This window comes from Bombina bombina, chromosome 1 (genome assembly GCF_027579735.1).
Source record: "Bombina bombina isolate aBomBom1 chromosome 1, aBomBom1.pri, whole genome shotgun sequence".
Classification (NCBI taxonomy): Eukaryota; Metazoa; Chordata; class Amphibia; order Anura; family Bombinatoridae; genus Bombina; species Bombina bombina.
The window spans coordinates 1,598,672,918-1,598,693,018 of NC_069499.1; the positions used below are offsets into that span (position 1 = coordinate 1,598,672,918).

The 20,101-nt window shown below is 46.6% G+C and overlaps 1 protein-coding gene across 2 annotated transcripts in view; it reads right to left on the minus strand.

Moving 5' to 3' along the window:
- LOC128656585 (zinc finger protein 34) overlaps positions 1 to 20,101 on the minus strand; it is a 215,391-nt gene that overhangs the window by 113,126 nt on the left and 82,164 nt on the right. For both annotated transcript variants that reach the window (XM_053710582.1, XM_053710574.1), the window contains exons 4-5: positions 8,575 to 8,722; positions 8,348 to 8,464 (exon numbers count right to left, since the gene is read on the minus strand). In XM_053710582.1, the coding sequence (XP_053566557.1) occupies positions 8,348 to 8,464; positions 8,575 to 8,722 (265 nt within the window). The remainder of the gene's footprint in view (positions 1 to 8,347; positions 8,465 to 8,574; positions 8,723 to 20,101) is intronic.

A 20,101-nucleotide genomic window follows, 5' to 3' on the forward strand; every position in this document is an offset into this window, starting at 1 on the left:
AGGTACTAGGTATAACCCAACGCAGACCACTGGGTGTACCATCTTACTCACCTGTAATACACAATCTGATAGATAAAAGCCTTACACATGAAGGTACTGACCCAGAGCACTAGGTACTAGTTATAACCCAACGCAGACCACTGGGTGTAACATCTTACTCACCTGTAATACACACAGTCTGATAGATAAAAGCCTTACACATGAAGGTACTGACCCAGAGCACTAGGTACTAGGTATAACCCAACGCAGACCACTGGGTGTAACATCTTACTCACCTGTAATACACACAGTCTGATAGATAAAAGCCTTACACATGAAGGTACTGACCCAGAGCACTAGGTACTAGGTATAACCGAACGCAGACCACTGGGTGTAACATCTTACTCACCTGTAATACACAATCTGATAGATAAAACCCTTACACATGAAGGTACTGACCCAGAGCACTAGGTACTAGTTATAACCCAACGCAGACCACTGGGTGTAACATCTTACTCACCTGTAATAAACACGGTCTGATAGATAAAAGCCTTACACATGAAGGTACTGACCCAGAGCACTAGGTACTAGGTATATCCCAACGCAGACCACTGGGTGTAACATCTTAATCACCTGTAATACACAATCTTATAGATAAAGCCTTACACATGAAGGTACTGACCCAAAGCACTAGGTACTAGGTATAACCCAACGCAGACCACTGGGTGTAACATCTTACTCACCTGTAATACACACAATCTGATAGATAAAAGCCTTACACATGAAGGTACTGACCCAGAGCACTAGGTACTAGGTATAACCCAATAGAGACCACTGGGTGTACCATCTTACTCACCTGTAATACACACAGTCTGATAGATAAAAGCCTTACACATGAAGGTACTGACCCAGAGCACTAGGTACTAGGTATAACCCAACGCAGACCACTGGGTGTAACATCTTACTCACCTGTAATACACACAGTCTGATAGATAAAAGCCTTACACATGAAGGTACTGACCAGAGCACTAGGTACTAGGTATAACCCAATGCAGACCACTGGGTGTAACATCTTACTCACCTGTAATACACACAGTCTGATAGATAAAAGCCTTACACATGAAGGTACTGACCCAGAGCCCTAGGTACTAGGTATAACCCAATGCAGACCACTGGGTGTAACATCTTACTCACCTGTAATATACAATCTGATAGATAAAAGCCTTAAACATGAAGGTACTGACCCAGAGCACTAGGTACTAGGTACAACCCAACGCAGACCACTGGGTGTAACATCTTACTCACCTGTAATACACACAGTCTGATAGATAAAAGCCTTACACATGAAGGTACTGACCCAGAGCACTAGGTACTAGTTATAACCCAACGCAGACCACTGGGTGTACCATCTTACTCGCCTGTAATACACAGTCTGATAGATAAAAGCCTTACACATGAAGGTACTGACCCAGAGCAGTAGGTACTAGGTGTAACCCAACGCAGACCACTGGGTGTAACATCTTACTCACCTGTAATACACACAGTCTGATAGATAAAAGCCTTACACATGAAGGTACTGACCCAGAGCACTAGGTACTAGTTATAACCCAACGCAGACCACTGGGTGTAACAGCTTACTCACCTGTAATACACACAGTCTGATAGATAAAAGCCTTACACATGAAGGTACTGACCCAGAGCAGTAGGTACTAGGTGTAACCCAACGCAGACCACTGGGTGTAACATCTTACTCACCTGTAATACACACAGTCTGATAGATTAAAGCCTTACACATGAAGGTACTGACCCAGAGCACTAGGTACTAGTTATAACCCAACGCAGACCACTGGGTGTAACATCTTACTCACCTGTAATACACACAGTCTGATAGATAAAGCCTTACACATGAAGGTACTGACCCAGAGCACTAGGTACTAGTTATAAACCAACGCAGACCACTGGGTGTAACATCTTACTCACCTGTAATACACACAGTCTGATAGATAAAAGCCTTACACATGAAGGTACTGACCCAGAGCACTAGGTACTAGGTATAACCCAACGCAGACCACTGGGTGTAACATCTTACTCACCTGTAATACACACAGTCTGATAGATAAAAGCCTTACACATGAAGGTACTGACCCAGAGCACTAGGTACTAGTTATAACCCAACGCAGACCACTGGGTGTAACAGCTTACTCACCTGTAATACAGACAGTCTGATAGATAAAAAGCCTTACACATGAAGGTACTGACCCAGAGCACTAGGCACTAGTTATAAACCAACGCAGACCACTGGGTATAACATCTTACTCACCTGTAATACACACAGTCTGATAGATAAAAGCCTTACACATGAAGGTACTGACCCAGAGCACTAGGTACTAGTTATAAACCAACGCAGACCACTGGGTGTAACATCTTACTCACCTGTAATACACACAGTCTGATAGATAAAGCCTTACACATGAAGGTACTGACCCAGAGCACTAGGTACTAGTTATAAACCAACGCAGACCACTGGGTGTAACATCTTACTCACCTGTAATACACACAGTCTGATAGATAAAAGCCTTACACATGAAGGTACTGACCCAGAGCACTAGGTACTAGTTATAAACCAACGCAGACCACTGGGTGTAACAGCTTACTCACCTGTAATACACACAATCTGATAGATAAAAGCCTTACACATGAAGGTACTGACCCAGAGCACTAGGTACTAGGTATAACCCAATGCAGACCACTGGGTGTAACATCTTACTCACCTGTAATACACAGTCTGATAGATAAAAGCCTTACACATGAAGGTACTGACCCAGAGCACTAGGTACTAGGTATAACCCAACGCAGACCACTGGGTGTAACATCTTACTCACCTGTAATACACACAGTCTGATAGATAAAAGTCTTACTCATGAAGGTGGTGACCCAGAGCACTAGGTACTAGGTATAACCCAACACAGACCACTGGGTGTAACATCTTACTCACCTGTAATACACACAGTCTGATAGATAAAAGCCTTACACATGAAGGTACTGACCCAGAGCACTAGGTACTAGTTATAACCCAACGCAGACCACTGGGTGTAACATCTTACTCACCTGTAATACACACAGTCTGATAGATAAAAGCCTTACACATGAAGGTACTGACCAGAGCACTAGGTACTAGGTATAACCCAATGCAGACCAATGGGTGTAACATCTTATTCACCTGTAATACACAGTCTGATAGATAAAAGTCTTACACATGAAGGTACTGACCCAGAGCCCTAGGTACTAGTTATAAACCAACGCAGACCACTGGGTGTAACATCTTACTCACCTGTAATACACACAGTCTGATAGATAAAAGTCTTACACATGAAGGTACTGACCCAGAGCACTAGGTACTAGGTATAACCCAACGCAGACCACTGGGTGTAACATCTTACTCACCTGTAATACACACAGTCTGATAGATAAAAGTCTTACACATGAAGGTACTGACCCAGAGCACTAGGTATAACCCAACGCAGACCACTGGGTGTAACATCTTACTCACCTGTAATACACACAGTCTGATAGATAAAAGCCTTACACATGAAGGTACTGACCCAGAGCACTAGGTACTAGTTATAACCCAACGCAGACCACTGGGTGTAACATCTTACTCACCTGTAATACACACAGTCTGATAGATAAAGCCTTACACATGAAGGTACTGACCCAGAGCACTAGGTACTAGGTATATCCCAACGCAGACCACTGGGTGTAACATCTTACTCACCTGTAATACACACAGTCTGATAGATAAAAGCCTTACTCATGAAGGTACTGACCCAGAGCACTAGGTACTAGGTATAACCCAACGCAGACCACTGGGTGTAACATCTTACTCACCTGTAATACACACAGTCTGATAGATAAAAGCCTTACACATGAAGGTACTGACCCAGAGCACTAGGTACTAGGTATAACCCAACACAGACCACTGGGTGTAACATCTTACTCACCTGTAATACACACAGTCTGATAGATAAAAGCCTTACACATGAAGGTACTGACCCAGAGCACTAGGTACTAGGTATATCCCAACGCAGACCAATGGGTGTAACATCTTACTCACCTGTAATACACAATCTGATAGATAAAAGCCTTACACATGAAGGTACTGACCCAGAGCACTAGGTGCAACCCAACGCAGACCACTGGGTGTAACATCTTACTCACCTGTAATACACACAGTCTGATAGATAAAAGCCTTACACATGAAGGTACTGACCCAGAGCACTAGGTACTAGTTATAACCCAACGCAGACCACTGGGTGTAACATCTTACTCACCTGTAATACACACAGTCTGATAGATAAAAGCCTTACACATGAAGGTACTGACCCAGAGCACTAGGTGCAACCCAACGCAGACCACTGGGTGTAACATCTTACTCACCTGTAATACACACAGTCTGATAGATAAAAGCCTTACACATGAAGGTACTGACCCAGAGCACTAGGTACTAGTTATAACCCAACGCAGACCACTGGGTGTAACATCTTACTCACCTGTAATACACACAGTCTGATAGATAAAGCCTTACACATGAAGGTACTGACCCAGAGCACTAGGTACTAGGTATATCCCAACGCAGACCACTGGGTGTAACATCTTACTCACCTGTAATACACACAATCTGATAGATAAAAGCCTTACACATGAAGGTACTGACCCAGAGCACTATGTACTAGGTATAACCCAACGCAGACCACTGGGTGTAACATCTTACTCACCTGTAATACACACAGTCTGATAGATAAAAGCCTTACACATGAAGGTACTGACCCAGAGCACTAGGTACTAGGTATAACCCAACGCAGACCACTGGGTGTAACATCTTACTCACCTGTAATACACACAATCTGATAGATAAAAGCCTTACACATGAAGGTACTGACCCAGAGCACTAGGTACTAGTTATAAACCAACGCAGACCACTGGGTGTAACATCTTACTCACCTGTAATACACACAGTCTGATAGATAAAAGTCTTACACATGAAGGTACTGACCCAGAGCACTAGGTACTAGGTATAACCCAACGCAGACCACTGGGTGTAACATCTTACTCACCTGTAATACACACAGTCTGATAGATAAAAGCCTTACACATGAAGGTACTGACCCAGAGCACTATGTACTAGGTATAACCCAACGCAGACCACTGGGTGTAACATCTTACTCACCTGTAATACACACAGTCTGATAGATAAAAGCCTTACACATGAAGGTACTGACCCAGAGCACTAGGTACTAGTTATAACCCAACGCAGACCACTGGGTGTAACATCTTACTCACCTGTAATACACACAGTCTGATAGATAAAGCCTTACACATGAAGGTACTGACCCAGAGCACTAGGTACTAGGTATATCCCAACGCAGACCACTGGGTGTAACATCTTACTCACCTGTAATACACACAGTCTGATAGATAAAAGCCTTACACATGAAGGTACTGACCCAGAGCACTAGGTACTAGGTATAACCCAACACAGACCACTGGGTGTAACATCTTACTCACCTGTAATACACACAGTCTGATAGATAAAAGCCTTACACATGAAGGTACTGACCCAGAGCACTAGGTACTAGGTATATCCCAACGCAGACCAATGGGTGTAACATCTTACTCACCTGTAATACACAATCTGATAGATAAAAGCCTTACACATGAAGGTACTGACCCAGAGCACTAGGTGCAACCCAACGCAGACCACTGGGTGTAACATCTTACTCACCTGTAATACACACAGTCTGATAGATAAAAGCCTTACACATGAAGGTACTGACCCAGAGCACTAGGTACTAGTTATAACCCAACGCAGACCACTGGGTGTAACATCTTACTCACCTGTAATACACACAGTCTGATAGATAAAAGCCTTACACATGAAGGTACTGACCCAGAGCACTAGGTGCAACCCAACGCAGACCACTGGGTGTAACATCTTACTCACCTGTAATACACACAATCTGATAGATAAAAGCCTTACACATGAAGGTACTGACCCAGAGCACTATGTACTAGGTATAACCCAACGCAGACCACTGGGTGTAACATCTTACTCACCTGTAATACACACAGTCTGATAGATAAAAGCCTTACACATGAAGGTACTGACCCAGAGCACTAGGTACTAGGTATAACCCAACGCAGACCACTGGGTGTAACATCTTACTCACCTGTAATACACACAATCTGATAGATAAAAGCCTTACACATGAAGGTACTGACCCAGAGCACTAGGTACTAGTTATAAACCAACGCAGACCACTGGGTGTAACATCTTACTCACCTGTAATACACACAGTCTGATAGATAAAAGTCTTACACATGAAGGTACTGACCCAGAGCACTAGGTACTAGGTATAACCCAACGCAGACCACTGGGTGTAACATCTTACTCACCTGTAATACACACAGTCTGATAGATAAAAGTCTTACACATGAAGGTACTGACCCAGAGCACTAGGTACTAGGTATAACCCAACGCAGACCACTGGGTGTAACATCTTACTCACCTGTAATACACACAGTCTGATAGATAAAAGCCTTACACATGAAGGTACTGACCCAGAGCACTAGGTACTAGTTATAACCCAACGCAGACCACTGGGTGTAACATCTTACTCACCTGTAATACACACAGTCTGATAGATAAAGCCTTACACATGAAGGTACTGACCCAGAGCACTAGGTACTAGGTATATCCCAACGCAGACCACTGGGTGTAACATCTTACTCACCTGTAATACACACAGTTTGATAGATAAAAGCCTTACTCATGAAGGTACTGACCCAGAGCACTAGGTACTAGGTATAACCCAACGCAGACCACTGGGTGTAACATCTTACTCACCTGTAATACACACAGTCTGATAGATAAAAGCCTTACACATGAAGGTACTGACCCAGAGCACTAGGTACTAGGTATAACCCAACACAGACCACTGGGTGTAACATCTTACTCACCTGTAATACACACAGTCTGATAGATAAAAGCCTTACACATGAAGGTACTGACCCAGAGCACTAGGTACTAGGTATATCCCAACGCAGACCAATGGGTGTAACATCTTACTCACCTGTAATACACAATCTGATAGATAAAAGCCTTACACATGAAGGTACTGACCCAGAGCACTAGGTGCAACCCAACGCAGACCACTGGGTGTAACATCTTACTCACCTGTAATACACACAGTCTGATAGATAAAAGCCTTACACATGAAGGTACTGACCCAGAGCACTAGGTACTAGTTATAACCCAACGCAGACCACTGGGTGTAACATCTTACTCACCTGTAATACACACAGTCTGATAGATAAAAGCCTTACACATGAAGGTACTGACCCAGAGCACTAGGTGCAACCCAACGCAGACCACTGGGTGTAACATCTTACTCACCTGTAATACACACAGTCTGATAGATAAAAGCCTTACACATGAAGGTACTGACCCAGAGCACTAGGTACTAGTTATAACCCAACGCAGACCACTGGGTGTAACATCTTACTCACCTGTAATACACACAGTCTGATAGATAAAGCCTTACACATGAAGGTACTGACCCAGAGCACTAGGTACTAGGTATATCCCAACGCAGACCACTGGGTGTAACATCTTACTCACCTGTAATACACACAATCTGATAGATAAAAGCCTTACACATGAAGGTACTGACCCAGAGCACTATGTACTAGGTATAACCCAACGCAGACCACTGGGTGTAACATCTTACTCACCTGTAATACACACAGTCTGATAGATAAAAGCCTTACACATGAAGGTACTGACCCAGAGCACTAGGTACTAGGTATAACCCAACGCAGACCACTGGGTGTAACATCTTACTCACCTGTAATACACAGTCTGATAGATAAAAGCCTTACACATGAAGGTACTGACCCAGAGCACTAGGTACTAGTTATAAACCAACGCATACCACTGGGTGTAACATTTTTCTTATCTCCTATTTGTGTCTTTAATAGAAGAGCCATAAGAAAAACCACATGGTGTAAGTGATCACACTTTTCCCCTAGCTAAAATAGGAACAGTTAGGAGAAAGCATTTGTGTGTTATACAGAAACAGAATGCATGGCCTGAACCCCTCTAGTAGCTCACAGCCAATGAAAAAGTGATACATGAAAAGGGAGAACACATTTGTAGAGTAGAAGATAAGGAAAACGCAGCCATGAGTTTGGTGTCTTAAGATGGAAGAAAAACTGCACACAATGGCTTTAATGTCTCTTAACATTAAGCAACATGTCAATACAACATTTATAAGCAGCAACCTCAGTCTCCTCTACGTATGTCACTCACCTGAACCAGGGTCTGAATGATCCTCCAGGTGCTGAATATTGTTTTCTTCTCGTTCTTCCCCTTGTTGGCCACCAACTGAAGCAGCGTCCAGGTCATCAGAGTGTACTGGTGCAGTTTCTAAAATGACATTTACTTGCATATGACAATGAATAAAATAACCACTCAAGTTTATTACATATACTATACATAAACTAACGTGAGAAGAATAGCACACTTAATCGTAATACCTGAGCTCCCGTGAGCTGGAATCCCCAAAGTCCTCTGGTGCCGCGGAGACACCATCATCAGGTCCTTGTAAACGTCCTTGTGTCCCTCTATATAATCCCACTCCTCCATAGTGAAATAGACGGCAACATCATCACACTTTATAGGGACCTGAAACACACACATCCTGTTCAGTGCTGAAAGAGAGCCAGGAGAGCATGGGTAATGTTACTGAGAGCACACAGAGAGTAATACTCATATCCCATTCAGTCACTTGTGTGTGTGTTACTGATAGAGCCAGGACAGCAGGGGTAATGTTACAGAGAGTAATACTCATATCCCATTCAATCACTTGTGTGTGTGTTACTGATAGAGCCAGGACAGCAGTACCGGTAATGTTACTGACAGCACACAGAGGGTAATACTCATATCCCATTCAGTGCTGATACAGTCACTTGTGTGTGTGTTACTGATAGAGCCAGGACAGCAGGGGAAATGTTACTGACAGCACACAGAGGGCAATACTCATATCCCATTCAGTCACTTGTGTGTGTGTTACTGATAGAGCCAGGAGAGCATGCGTAATGTTACTGAGAGCACACAGAGAGTAATACTCATATCACATTCAGTCACTTGTGTGTGTGTTACTGATAGAGCCAGGACAGCAGGGCTAATGTTACTGAGAGCACACAGAGGGTAATACTCATATCCCATTCAGTCACTTGTGTGTGTGTTACTGATAGAGCCAGGACAGCAGGGGTAATGTTACTGAGAGCACACAGAGGGTAATACTCATATACCATTCAGTCACTTGTGTGTGTGTTACTGATAGAGCCAGGAGAGCAGGGGTAATGTTACTGACAGCACACAGAGGGTAATACACATATCCTATTCAGTGCTGATACAGTCACTTGTGTGTGTGTTACTGATAGAGCCAGGAGAGATGGGGTAATGTTACTGACAGCACACAGAGGGTAATACACATATCCTATTCAGTCCTGATACAGTCACTTGTGTGTGTGTTACTGATAGAGCCAGGAGAGCAGGGGTAATGTTACTGACAGCACACAGAGGGAAATACACATATCCTATTCAGTGCTGATACAGTCACTGTGGCAAACCTCGCCACTTATGAACTATGCAGGAATTGTTATTTAGGCTAATAGTTACAATTTATGTTAAACTGTATGTTACTGTTTAAACTCCCTGCTGTTTCAGTTGGGAAACCCCTTGTAGGGGAGACTGTTTTTAAAAAGTGTTTGTTTCTTTTTCAGTTGTAAAAAAAGTTGTTGTTGACTCCCAAGCTATGTGTCGTCTAGTTCTTGGTGGAAAGGGCTTATTATTACAATTACCAAGAGTGGTTACTTGCTTGTCTCTGCTTACCCAAAAAATATTACAGATCCTACTGCCTCTCTGCTACAATTACCAAGAGTAGTTACTTACTTGTCTCTGCCTACCCAAAATATATTACAGATCCTACTGCCTCTCTGCTACAATTATCAAGAGTAGTTATTTGCTTGTCTCTGCTTACCAAAAGATATTACAGATCCTACTGCCTCTCTGCTACAATTACCAAGAGTAGTTATTTGCTTGTCTCTGCTTACCAAAAGATATTACAGATCCTACTGCCTCTCTGCTACAATTACCAAGAGTAGTTACTTGCTTGTCTCTGCTTACCAAAAAGATATTACAGATCCTACTGCCTCTCTGCTACAAATACCAAGAGTAGTTACTTACTTGTCTCTGCCTACCCAAAAGATATTACAGATCCTACTGCCTCTCTGCTACAATTACCAAGAGTAGTTACTTGCTTGTCTCTGCTTACCAAAAAGATATTACAGATCCTACTACCTCTCTGCTACAATTACCAAGAGTAGTTACTTGCTTGTCTCTGCCTACCCAAAAGATATTACAGATCCTACTGCCTCTCTGCTACAATTACCAAGAGTAGTTACTTGCTTGTCTCTGCTTACCAAAAAGATATTACAGATCCTACTACCTCTCTGCTACAATTACCAAGAGTAGTTACTTGCTTGTCTCTGCCTACCCAAAAGATATTACAGATCCTACTACCTCTCTGCTACAATTACCAAGAGTAGTTACTTACTTGTCTCTGCCTACCCAAAAGATATTACAGATCCTACTGCCTCTCTGCTACAATTACCAAGAGTAGTTACTTGCTTGTCTCTGCTTACCAAAAAGATATTACAGATCCTACTGCCTCTCTGCTACAAATACCAAGAGTAGTTACTTGCTTGTCTCTGCCTACCCAAAAGATATTACAGATCCTACTGCCTCTCTGCTACAATTACCAAGAGTAGTTATTTGCTTGTCTCTGCCTACCCAAAATATATTACAGATCCTACTGCCTCTCTGCTACAATTACCAAGAGTAGTTATTTGCTTGTCTCTGCTTACCAAAATATATTACAGATCCCACCGCCTCATTGTGGCAAACCTCGCCACTTATGAACTATGCAGGAATTGCTATTTAGGCTAATGGTTAAAATGTATGTTAAACTGTATTTTACTGTTTAAACTCCCTGCTGTTTCAGTTGGGAAACCCCTTGTAGGGGAGACTGTTTTCAAAAAGTGTTTGTTTGTTTTTTTTCTGTTGAAGAAATAGTTGTTGTTGACTCCCAATCTATGTGTCGTCTAGTTCTTGGTGGAAAGGGGTTATTATTACAATTACCAAGAGTAGTTACTTGCTTGTCTCTGCTTACCCAAAAGATATTACAGATCCTACTACCTCTCTGCTACAATTACCAAAAGTAGTTATTTGCTTGTCTCTGCTTACCAAAAAGATATTACAGATCCTACTGCCTCTCGGCTACAATTACCAAGAGTAGTTACTTGCTTGTGTCTGCCTACCCAATATATATTACAGATCCTACTGCCTCTCTGCTACAATTGGTGGCAAGCGACGGGATTCAAACTGCACAGCAAGTCGTAGGACATGTGATGTATATGAACAGACGGTGAATGGGGACAGATTATACCAGACTAAAGAGAACTGCATTAAAGGAATTACTGGAGGCGAGAGGAATTATTGCCAGCAATAAAACCAAAGCAAGGCTGATTGCAGAGCTCATGGAGGGAGACCGGGTAGCAGGTACGGCCGTACCCATGGCGAACAACGAAACTGAATTCCAAAAAGAGATGCGTATCCGGTTGGCATTTTTTCCGCTACCCCATTCAGTGGAGCTCCTGACACGGACATCAGCAGACGTACAGGAGTACTTGATGGTGACCCGACAAACCACCCCGAGACCCGGAGAGGGGCTACCAGTACACTCCAGTGCTGGTACAGGGAAAGCTAAGATTCCCTACCACGCATTCAAGGATCATACCGACACGGAGGATATCGATGGGTATCTACAGGACTTTGAGCGATTATGCATAATATTAGTACCGCTGACCAAGTTCCCCTACTGGCTGGCAAGTTATCCGGGCGGGCCGCTGAAGCCTACCACACCATACCAGATGAGGACAGCAGGGACTACCAGAAGGTAAAACAGGCCATCCTGACTAGGTATGCTATTACCCCAGAGGCATACCGACAGCGGTTCCGAGACCTGAAGAAGCTGGAGAAAGATACCCACACTGAGTGGACGCATCGGCTAACCAGGGCCGCTAAAGGCTGGTTGCAGGCATCCCAAGTCACCCAGTTGGAAGACCTTTTACAACTCCTGTTGATGGAGCAATTCTTCCAAGGGGTGTCCACTGAATTGCAAAACTGGCTGAGAGATCGAAAACCGTGCACAGTACATACTGCAGCGACCTTGGCCGACGAATACCAAGACGCTCGGAGAGCTCAACGAACACAGCAACGCTCCAGTATTGGGGTCACCCCAACCCCCACTGCAGCTCCCACACCTCTGCTACCCCATCCTGGAGGGGAAATCTACCCACCCCCTCCCCGATACCAGACTCGATCAGCTATCCGTTGCCATCTTTGTAACCAACAAGGGCACATTCAGAGAGACTGTCCCAGGAACAAGAACCGATCCACCTGGAACAACCAGAACAACTTGTCAAACAACCGGGCAGCTGTACACTGCTACCAGAACGAGCCCCGACTACAGACCCAACCCGCAGTCTTCCACGAGGAACCCTTGGGCATATTACACGAGGTAAACCCAGTACAGGCCGCTTCGGACAACCTATAAAGCCACCGCCAGGTGGTCTATATAGAGGGCCAACGTGTTCAAGGGCTGCGTGACTCTGGGGCCACCATAACCTTGCTCCAGCAACATTTAGTTTCCACCAATCAACTCACCGGAGACTGTATAGCTGTCCGGGTGGCCGGGGGAGCCATTTACAAGATTCCCACGGCCAAAGTACACTTGGATTGGGGAGCAGGGTCGGGGAACGTAGAAGTGGGCCTTATGCAAAATTTGCCCGCAGATGTTATTTTGGGCAACGACTTAGGGGAGCTGACTTCAGCGTTTGCACCCCGAACCTCCCCACAAGCAGCACTGCCCGTGGTTACCCGACAACAGGCCCGCACCAACGCACTGGCTGATCACTCTGAGGCTCAGGTAAGCAATCACCCCCCTAATGTCTCTTGGGCCCCTCCACTAGAGTTTGGTAGCGAAGTGGCCACTGACCGCTCGTTGCAAGTATATAGGGATAAGGTAGACCAGAATCAGGCGGGGTTGGAAGGAGAGAGGTACGGTTGGGACAAGAGAATACCCACCAGTTGTGGAGAGCATGTGGGGTGAAACCCATTGTAAATTCCGCTTATCACCCCCAGTCTAATGGGCTCTGTGAACGGTTTAATGGAACACTGAAACAGATGCTCCGCACGTTCATGGATACCCAGAAGAACTGGGAGCGGTTTCTACCCCATTTGCTTTTCGCCTACCGGGAGGTACCTCAGGAGTCCACGGGGTTCTCTCCCTTTGAATTATTATTCGGAAGGAGGGTACGGGGTCCCCTAGACTTAATCCGAGAGCATTGGGAGGGGGAAGTCACTAGTGATGGTACTCCTATAGTACCATACGTGCTGGAGTTTAGGGAGCGCCTGGAGGCCCTGACTCGGACCGTCCGCTCCAACCTTCAGGCGGCTCAAACCCGTCAGCGCCGTTGGTATGATAGGGGCACCAGGGACCACAGTTTTCAGACTGGACAGAAGGTGCTAATCTTAAAACCAGTCAAAAATGATAAACTGCAGGCTTCCTGGCAGGGCCCATAGAAGGTAGTGGAACAAATCTGTGACACCACCTATGTGATCGGCCCATGTACTGGAGCAGGCGGTAGACGCATGCTTCATGTAAATATGTTGAAGCCGTACCATGAACGCGCAGAGGAGGTGAATGCTATTTGCGCCCCTGCCGCGGACGACGCAGACAGTTTACCTCTTCCCGACCTCCTAGGAATGAAGAACCGGAACGAAGGTCTGGGAGAGGTACAATTGGGTGAGCGGTTAAATCCTCTGGAACGAGTTCAAATAGCAGAGCTACTGCAGGAAAAGAGAGACACGTTCTCCAACGTGCCTGGATATACCCGACTGGCCACCCATAGGGTAGAAACCCCAGGTCACCTCCCCATGCGTCAACCTCCTTACCGCATACCAGAATCGGTGAGAGAACATATGCGGAAGGAGATTGACGAGATGCTACAGTTAGGAGTGATTGAGCACTCGGACAGCCCCTGGGCCTCGCCGGTAGTTCTAGTGCCGAAGCGGGACGGCACGACCCGCTTCTGCGTAGACTACCGGAAACTTAATGATAAAACCGTCTCTGACGCCTACCCTATGCCCCGGATAGATGAGCTCCTGGATAAAATGGCTCGAGGCCAGTACCTTACCACCATAGATCTGTGTAAGGGGTACTGGCAGATCCCACTAGCCGAGGATGCCATCCCCAAATCAGTGTTCGTCACCCCATTTGGCCTGTACCAATTCAAGGTCATGCCATTCGGGATGAAGAATGCTCCGGCTACTTTCCAGCGAATGGTAGATCGGCTACTGGATGGGTCCCAAGAGTACGCATGCGCCTATTTAGATGACATAGCTATATTTAGCAGCTCCTGGGACGAGCATTTGAACCATATAGGGGCGATCCTAGATCGCATTAGGGAGGCAGGATTAACCCTTAAGCCTAGCAAATGTCATATTGGGATGGCGGAGGTCCAGTACCTAGGGCACAGAGTAGGTAGCGGGCAGCAGAAGCCCGAACCGGCCAAGGTAGAGGCCGTAGCCAAGTGGCCCACTCCCCGTACCAAGACCCAAGTGCTAGCCTTTCTAGGTACCGCAGGCTATTATAGGAAGTTTGTACCTAATTATAGTACCCTAGCCAAACCCCTCACCGACCTTACCCGTAAAAACCTTCCTAAGATTGTTACCTGGAGCCCAGAGTGTGAACAAGCATTCCAAGAACTGAAAAACGCTCTTGTAAATGCCCCTATCCTTGCTGCCCCGGATCCAACTAAACGCTTTCTCAAGAATTGCTCCATCAACAGGAGTTGTAAAAGGTCTTCCAACTGGGTGACTTGGGCTGCCTGCAACCAGCCTTTAGCGGCCCTGGTTAGCCGATGCGCCCACTCAGTGTGGGTATCTTTCTCCAGCTTCTTCAGGTCTCGGAACCGCTGTCGGTATGCCTCTGGGGTAATAGCATACCTAGTCAGGATAGCCTGTTTTACCTTCTGGTAGTCCCTGCTGTCCTCATCTGGTATGGTGCGGTAGGCTTCAGTGGCCCGCCCGGATAACTTACCAGCCAGTAGGGGAACTTGGTCAGCGGTACTAATATTATGCAGTTGGCATAATCGCTCAAAGTCCTGTAGGTACCCATCGATATCCTCCGTGTCGGTATGATTGCGTGGTAGGGAATCTTAGCTTTCCCTGTACCAGCACTGGAGTGTACTGGTAGCCCCTCTCCGGGTCTCAGGGTGGTTTGTCGGGTCACCATCAAGTACTCCTGTACGTCTGCTGATGTCCGTGTCAGGAGCTCCTCCGAATGGGGTAGCGGAAAAAAAAGCAAACCGGATACGCATCTCTTTTTGGAATTCAGTTTCGTTGTTCGCCATGGGTACGGCCGTACCTGCTACCCGGTCTCCCTCCATGAGCTCTGCAATCAGCCTTGCTTTGGTTTTATTGCTGGCAATAATTTCTCTCGCCTCCAGTAATTCCTTCAATGCAGTTCTCTTTAGTCTGGTATAGTCTGTCCCCATTCACCGTCTGTTCATATACATCACATGTCCTACGACTTGCTTTGCGGTTTGAATCCCGTCGCTTGCCACCAATCAACTCACCGGAGACTGTGTAGCTGTCCGGGTGGCCGGGGGAGCCATTTACAAGATTCCCACGGCCAAAGTACACTTGGATTGGGGAGCAGGGTCGGGGAACGTAGAAGTGGGCCTTATGCAAAATTTGCCCGCAGACGTTATTTTGGGCAACGACTTAGGGGAGCTGACTTCAGCGTTTGCACCCCGAACCTCCCCACAAGCAGCACTGCCCGTGGTTACCCGACAACAGGCCCGCACCAACGCACTGGCTGATCACTCTGAGGCTCAGGTAAGCAATCACCCCCCTAATGTCTCTTGGGCCCCTCCACTAGAGTTTGGTAGCGAAGTGGCCACTGACCCCTCGTTGCAAGTATATAGGGATAAGGTAGACCAGAATCAGGCAGGGTTGGAAGGAGAGAGGTACGGTTGGGACAAGGGGTTACTGTACAGGTATGCAGAGAAGATAGTGGCTGGATCTATTCCCCTGTCCGTTCAGCAGTTAATAGTACCTCAGAGGTATAGACGAGAACTGCTACGGGTTGCCCACAATATTCCGCTGTCAGGCCACCTAGGAGTTAGTCGGACGAAGCACCGCCTAACTAAGAATTTCTTTTGGCCAGGGATCACCAAAAATATTAGGCAGTATTGCCAGACGTGTGACACCTGCCAACGAGTAGGGAAAAGAGGAGACCGATATAAGGCGAAGCTACACTCCCTCCCCATAATAGAGGAGCCTTTTAGTCGAGTGGCGGTGGACCTCATTGGCCCCCTAGCCAAGCCTAGCCCCTCGGGGAAGAGGTATATACTCACGGTCGTGGATTATGCCACCCAATATCCGGAGGCAGTGGCTCTGGCTAATATTCATGCCGAGACCGTGGCGGATGCCCTCATCAGAATCTTCTCCTGCATGGGATTTCCCCGGGAGATTATTTCGGACCGGGGCACCCAGTTTACGGCCGAGATTACCCACCAGTTGTGGAGAGCATGTGGGGTGAAACCCATTGTAAATTCCACTTATCACCCCCAGTCTAATGGGCTCTGTGAACGGTTTAATGGAACACTGAAACAGATGCTCCGCACGTTCATGGATACCCAGAAGAACTGGGAGTGGTTTCTACCCCATTTGCTTTTCGCCTACCGGGAGGTACCTCAGGAGTCCACGGGGTTCTCTCCCTTTGAATTATTATTCGGAAGGAGGGTACGGGGTCCCCTAGACTTAATCCGAGAGCATTGGGAGGGGGAAGTCACTAGTGACGGTACTCCTATCGTACCATATGTGCTGGAGTTTAGGGAGCGCCTGGAGGCCCTGACTCGGACGGTCCGCTCCAACCTTCAGGCGGCTCAAACCCGTCAGCGCCGTTGGTATGATAGGGGCGCCAGGGACCGCAGTTTTCAGACTGGGCAGAAGGTGCTAATCTTAAAACCGGTCAAAAATGATAAACTGCAGGCCTCCTGGCAGGGCCCATACAAGGTAGTGGAACAAATCTGTGACACCACCTATGTGATCGGCCCATGTAAATATGTTGAAGCCGTACCATGAACGCGCAGAGGAGGTGAATGCTATTTGCGCCCCTGCCGCGGACGACGCAGACAGTTTACCTCTTCCCGACCTCCTAGGAATGAAGAACCGGAACGAAGGTCTGGGAGAGGTACAATTGGGTGAGCGGTTAAGTCCTCGGGAACGAGCTCAAATAGAAGAGCTACTGCAGGAAAAGAGAGACACGTTCTCCAACGTGCCTGGATATACCCGACTGGCCACCCATAGGGTAGAAACCCCAGGTCACCTCCCCATGCGTCAACCTCCTTACCGCATACCAGAATCAGTGAGAGAACATATGCGGAAGGAGATTGACGAGATGCTACAGTTAGGAGTGATTGAGCACTCGGACAGCCCCTGGGCCTCGCCGGTAGTTCTAGTGCCGAAGCGGGACGGCACGACCCGCTTCTGCGTAGACTACCGAAAACTTAATGATAAAACCGTCTCTGACGCCTACCCTATGCCCCGGATAGATGAGCTCCTGGATAAAATGGCTCGAGGCCACTATCTCACCACCATAGATCTGTGTAAGGGGTACTGGCAGATCCCACTAGCCGAGGATGCCATCCCCAAATCAGCGTTCGTCACCCCGTTTGGCCTGTACCAATTCAAGGTCATGCCATTCGGGATGAAGAACGCTCCGGCTACTTTCCAGCGAATGGTAAATCGGCTACTGGATTGGTCCCAAGAGTACGCATGCGCCTATTTAGACGACATAGCTATATTTAGCAGCTCCTGGGACGAGCATTTGAACTATATAGGGGCGATCCTAAATCGCATTAGGGAGGCAGGATTAACCCTTATAGGTCATATAGGGATGGCGGAGGTCCAGTACCTAGGGCACCGAGTAGGTAGCGGGCAGCAGAAGCCCGAACCGGCCAAGGTAGAGGCCGTAGCCAAGTGGCCCACTCCCCGTACCAAGACCCAAGTGCTAGCCTTTCTAGGTACCGCAGGCTATTATAGGAAGTTTGTACCTAATTATAGTACCCTAGCCAAACCCCTCACCGACCTCACCCGTAAAAACCTTCCTAAGATTGTTACCTGGAGCCCAGAGTGTGAACAAGCATTCCAAGAACTGAAAAACGCTCTCGTAAATGCCCCCATCCTTGCTGCCCCGGATCCAACTAAACGCTTTCTCAAGAATTGCTCCATCAACAGGAGTTGTAAAAGGTCTTCCAACTGGGTGACTTGGGCTGCCTGCAACCAGCCTTTAGCGGCCCTGGTTAGCCGATGCGCCCACTCAGTGTGGGTATCTTTCTCCTGCTGACCCGGATCCAACTAAACGCTTTCTCGTCCATACAGACGCTTCTATGTTTGGATTGGGAGCCGTGCTGAGCCAATTCGGGGCTGATGGCAGCGAGCATCCTGTGAGCTACCTAAGCAGGAAACTGTTACCCCGAGAAGTTAGCTACGCCGCCATTGAAAAGGAATGCCAGGCCGTGGTGTGGGCCCTCAAGAAACTTCAGCCATATCTATATGGACAACAATTTTCCCTGCTCACAGATCACAACCCGTTGGTGTGGCTGAACAGGGTATCCGGAGACAATGCCCGGCTGTTGCGCTGGAGTTTGGCGCTGCAGACGTTTGACTTAACAATCCATTACCGACCTGGGAAGCAAAACGGCAACGCCGACGGGTTGTCCAGGCAAACTGAACTTGAACCTTGATCTGTGAACACTCCTCCGGACCTCCCCAAGCCAATCCGTTGGGATCAGACTGGGTATGCCGGCTTGGTTCTGGGGGAGCATTGTGGCAAACCTCGCCACTTATGAACTATGCAGGAATTGTTATTTAGGCTAATGGTTAAAATGTATGTTAAACTGTATGTTACTGTTTAAACTCCCTGCTGTTTCAGTTGGGAAACCCCTTGTAGGGGAGACTGTTTTTAAAAAGTGTTTGTTTCTTTTTCAGTTGTAAAAAAAGTTGTTGTTGACTCCCAAGCTATGTGTCGTCTAGTTCTTGGTGGAAAGGGGTTATTATTACAATTACCAAGAGTAGTTATTTGCTTGTCTCTGCTTACCCAAAAGATATTACAGATCCTACTACCTCTCTGCTACAATTACCAAGAGTAGTTACTTGCTTGTCTCTGCTTACCCAAAAGATATTACAGATCCTACTACCTCTCTGCTACAATTACCAAGAGTAGTTATTTGCTTGTCTCTGCTTACCAAAAAGATATTACAGATCCTACTGCCTCTCTGCTACAATTACCAAGAGTAGTTACTTGCTTGTCTCACCCTACCCAAAATATATTACAGATCCTACTGCCTCTCTGCTACAGTCACTTGTGTGTGTGCTACTGACAGAGCCAGGACAACAAGGGGTAATGTTACTAAGAGCACACAGAGGGTAATACACATATCCTATTCAGTCCTGACAGTCACTTGTGTGTGTGTTACTGATAGAGCCAGGAGAGCAGGGGTCATGTTACTGAGAGCACACAGAGGGTAATACACATATCCCATGCAGTCACTTGTGTGTGAGTTACTGATAGAGCCAGGAGAGCAGGGGTAATGTTACTGACAGCACACAGAGGGTAATACACATATCCTATTCAGTGCTGATACAGTCACTTGTGTGTGTTACTGATAGAGCCAGGAGAGCAGGGGTAATGTTATTGACAGCACACAGAGGGTAATACACATATCCCATTCAGTGCTGATACAGTCACTTGTGTGTGTGTGTTACTGATAGAGCCAGGAGAGCAGGGGTAATGTTACTGACAACGCACAGAGAGTAATACACATATCCTATTCAGTGCTAATACAGTCACTTGTGTGTGTTACT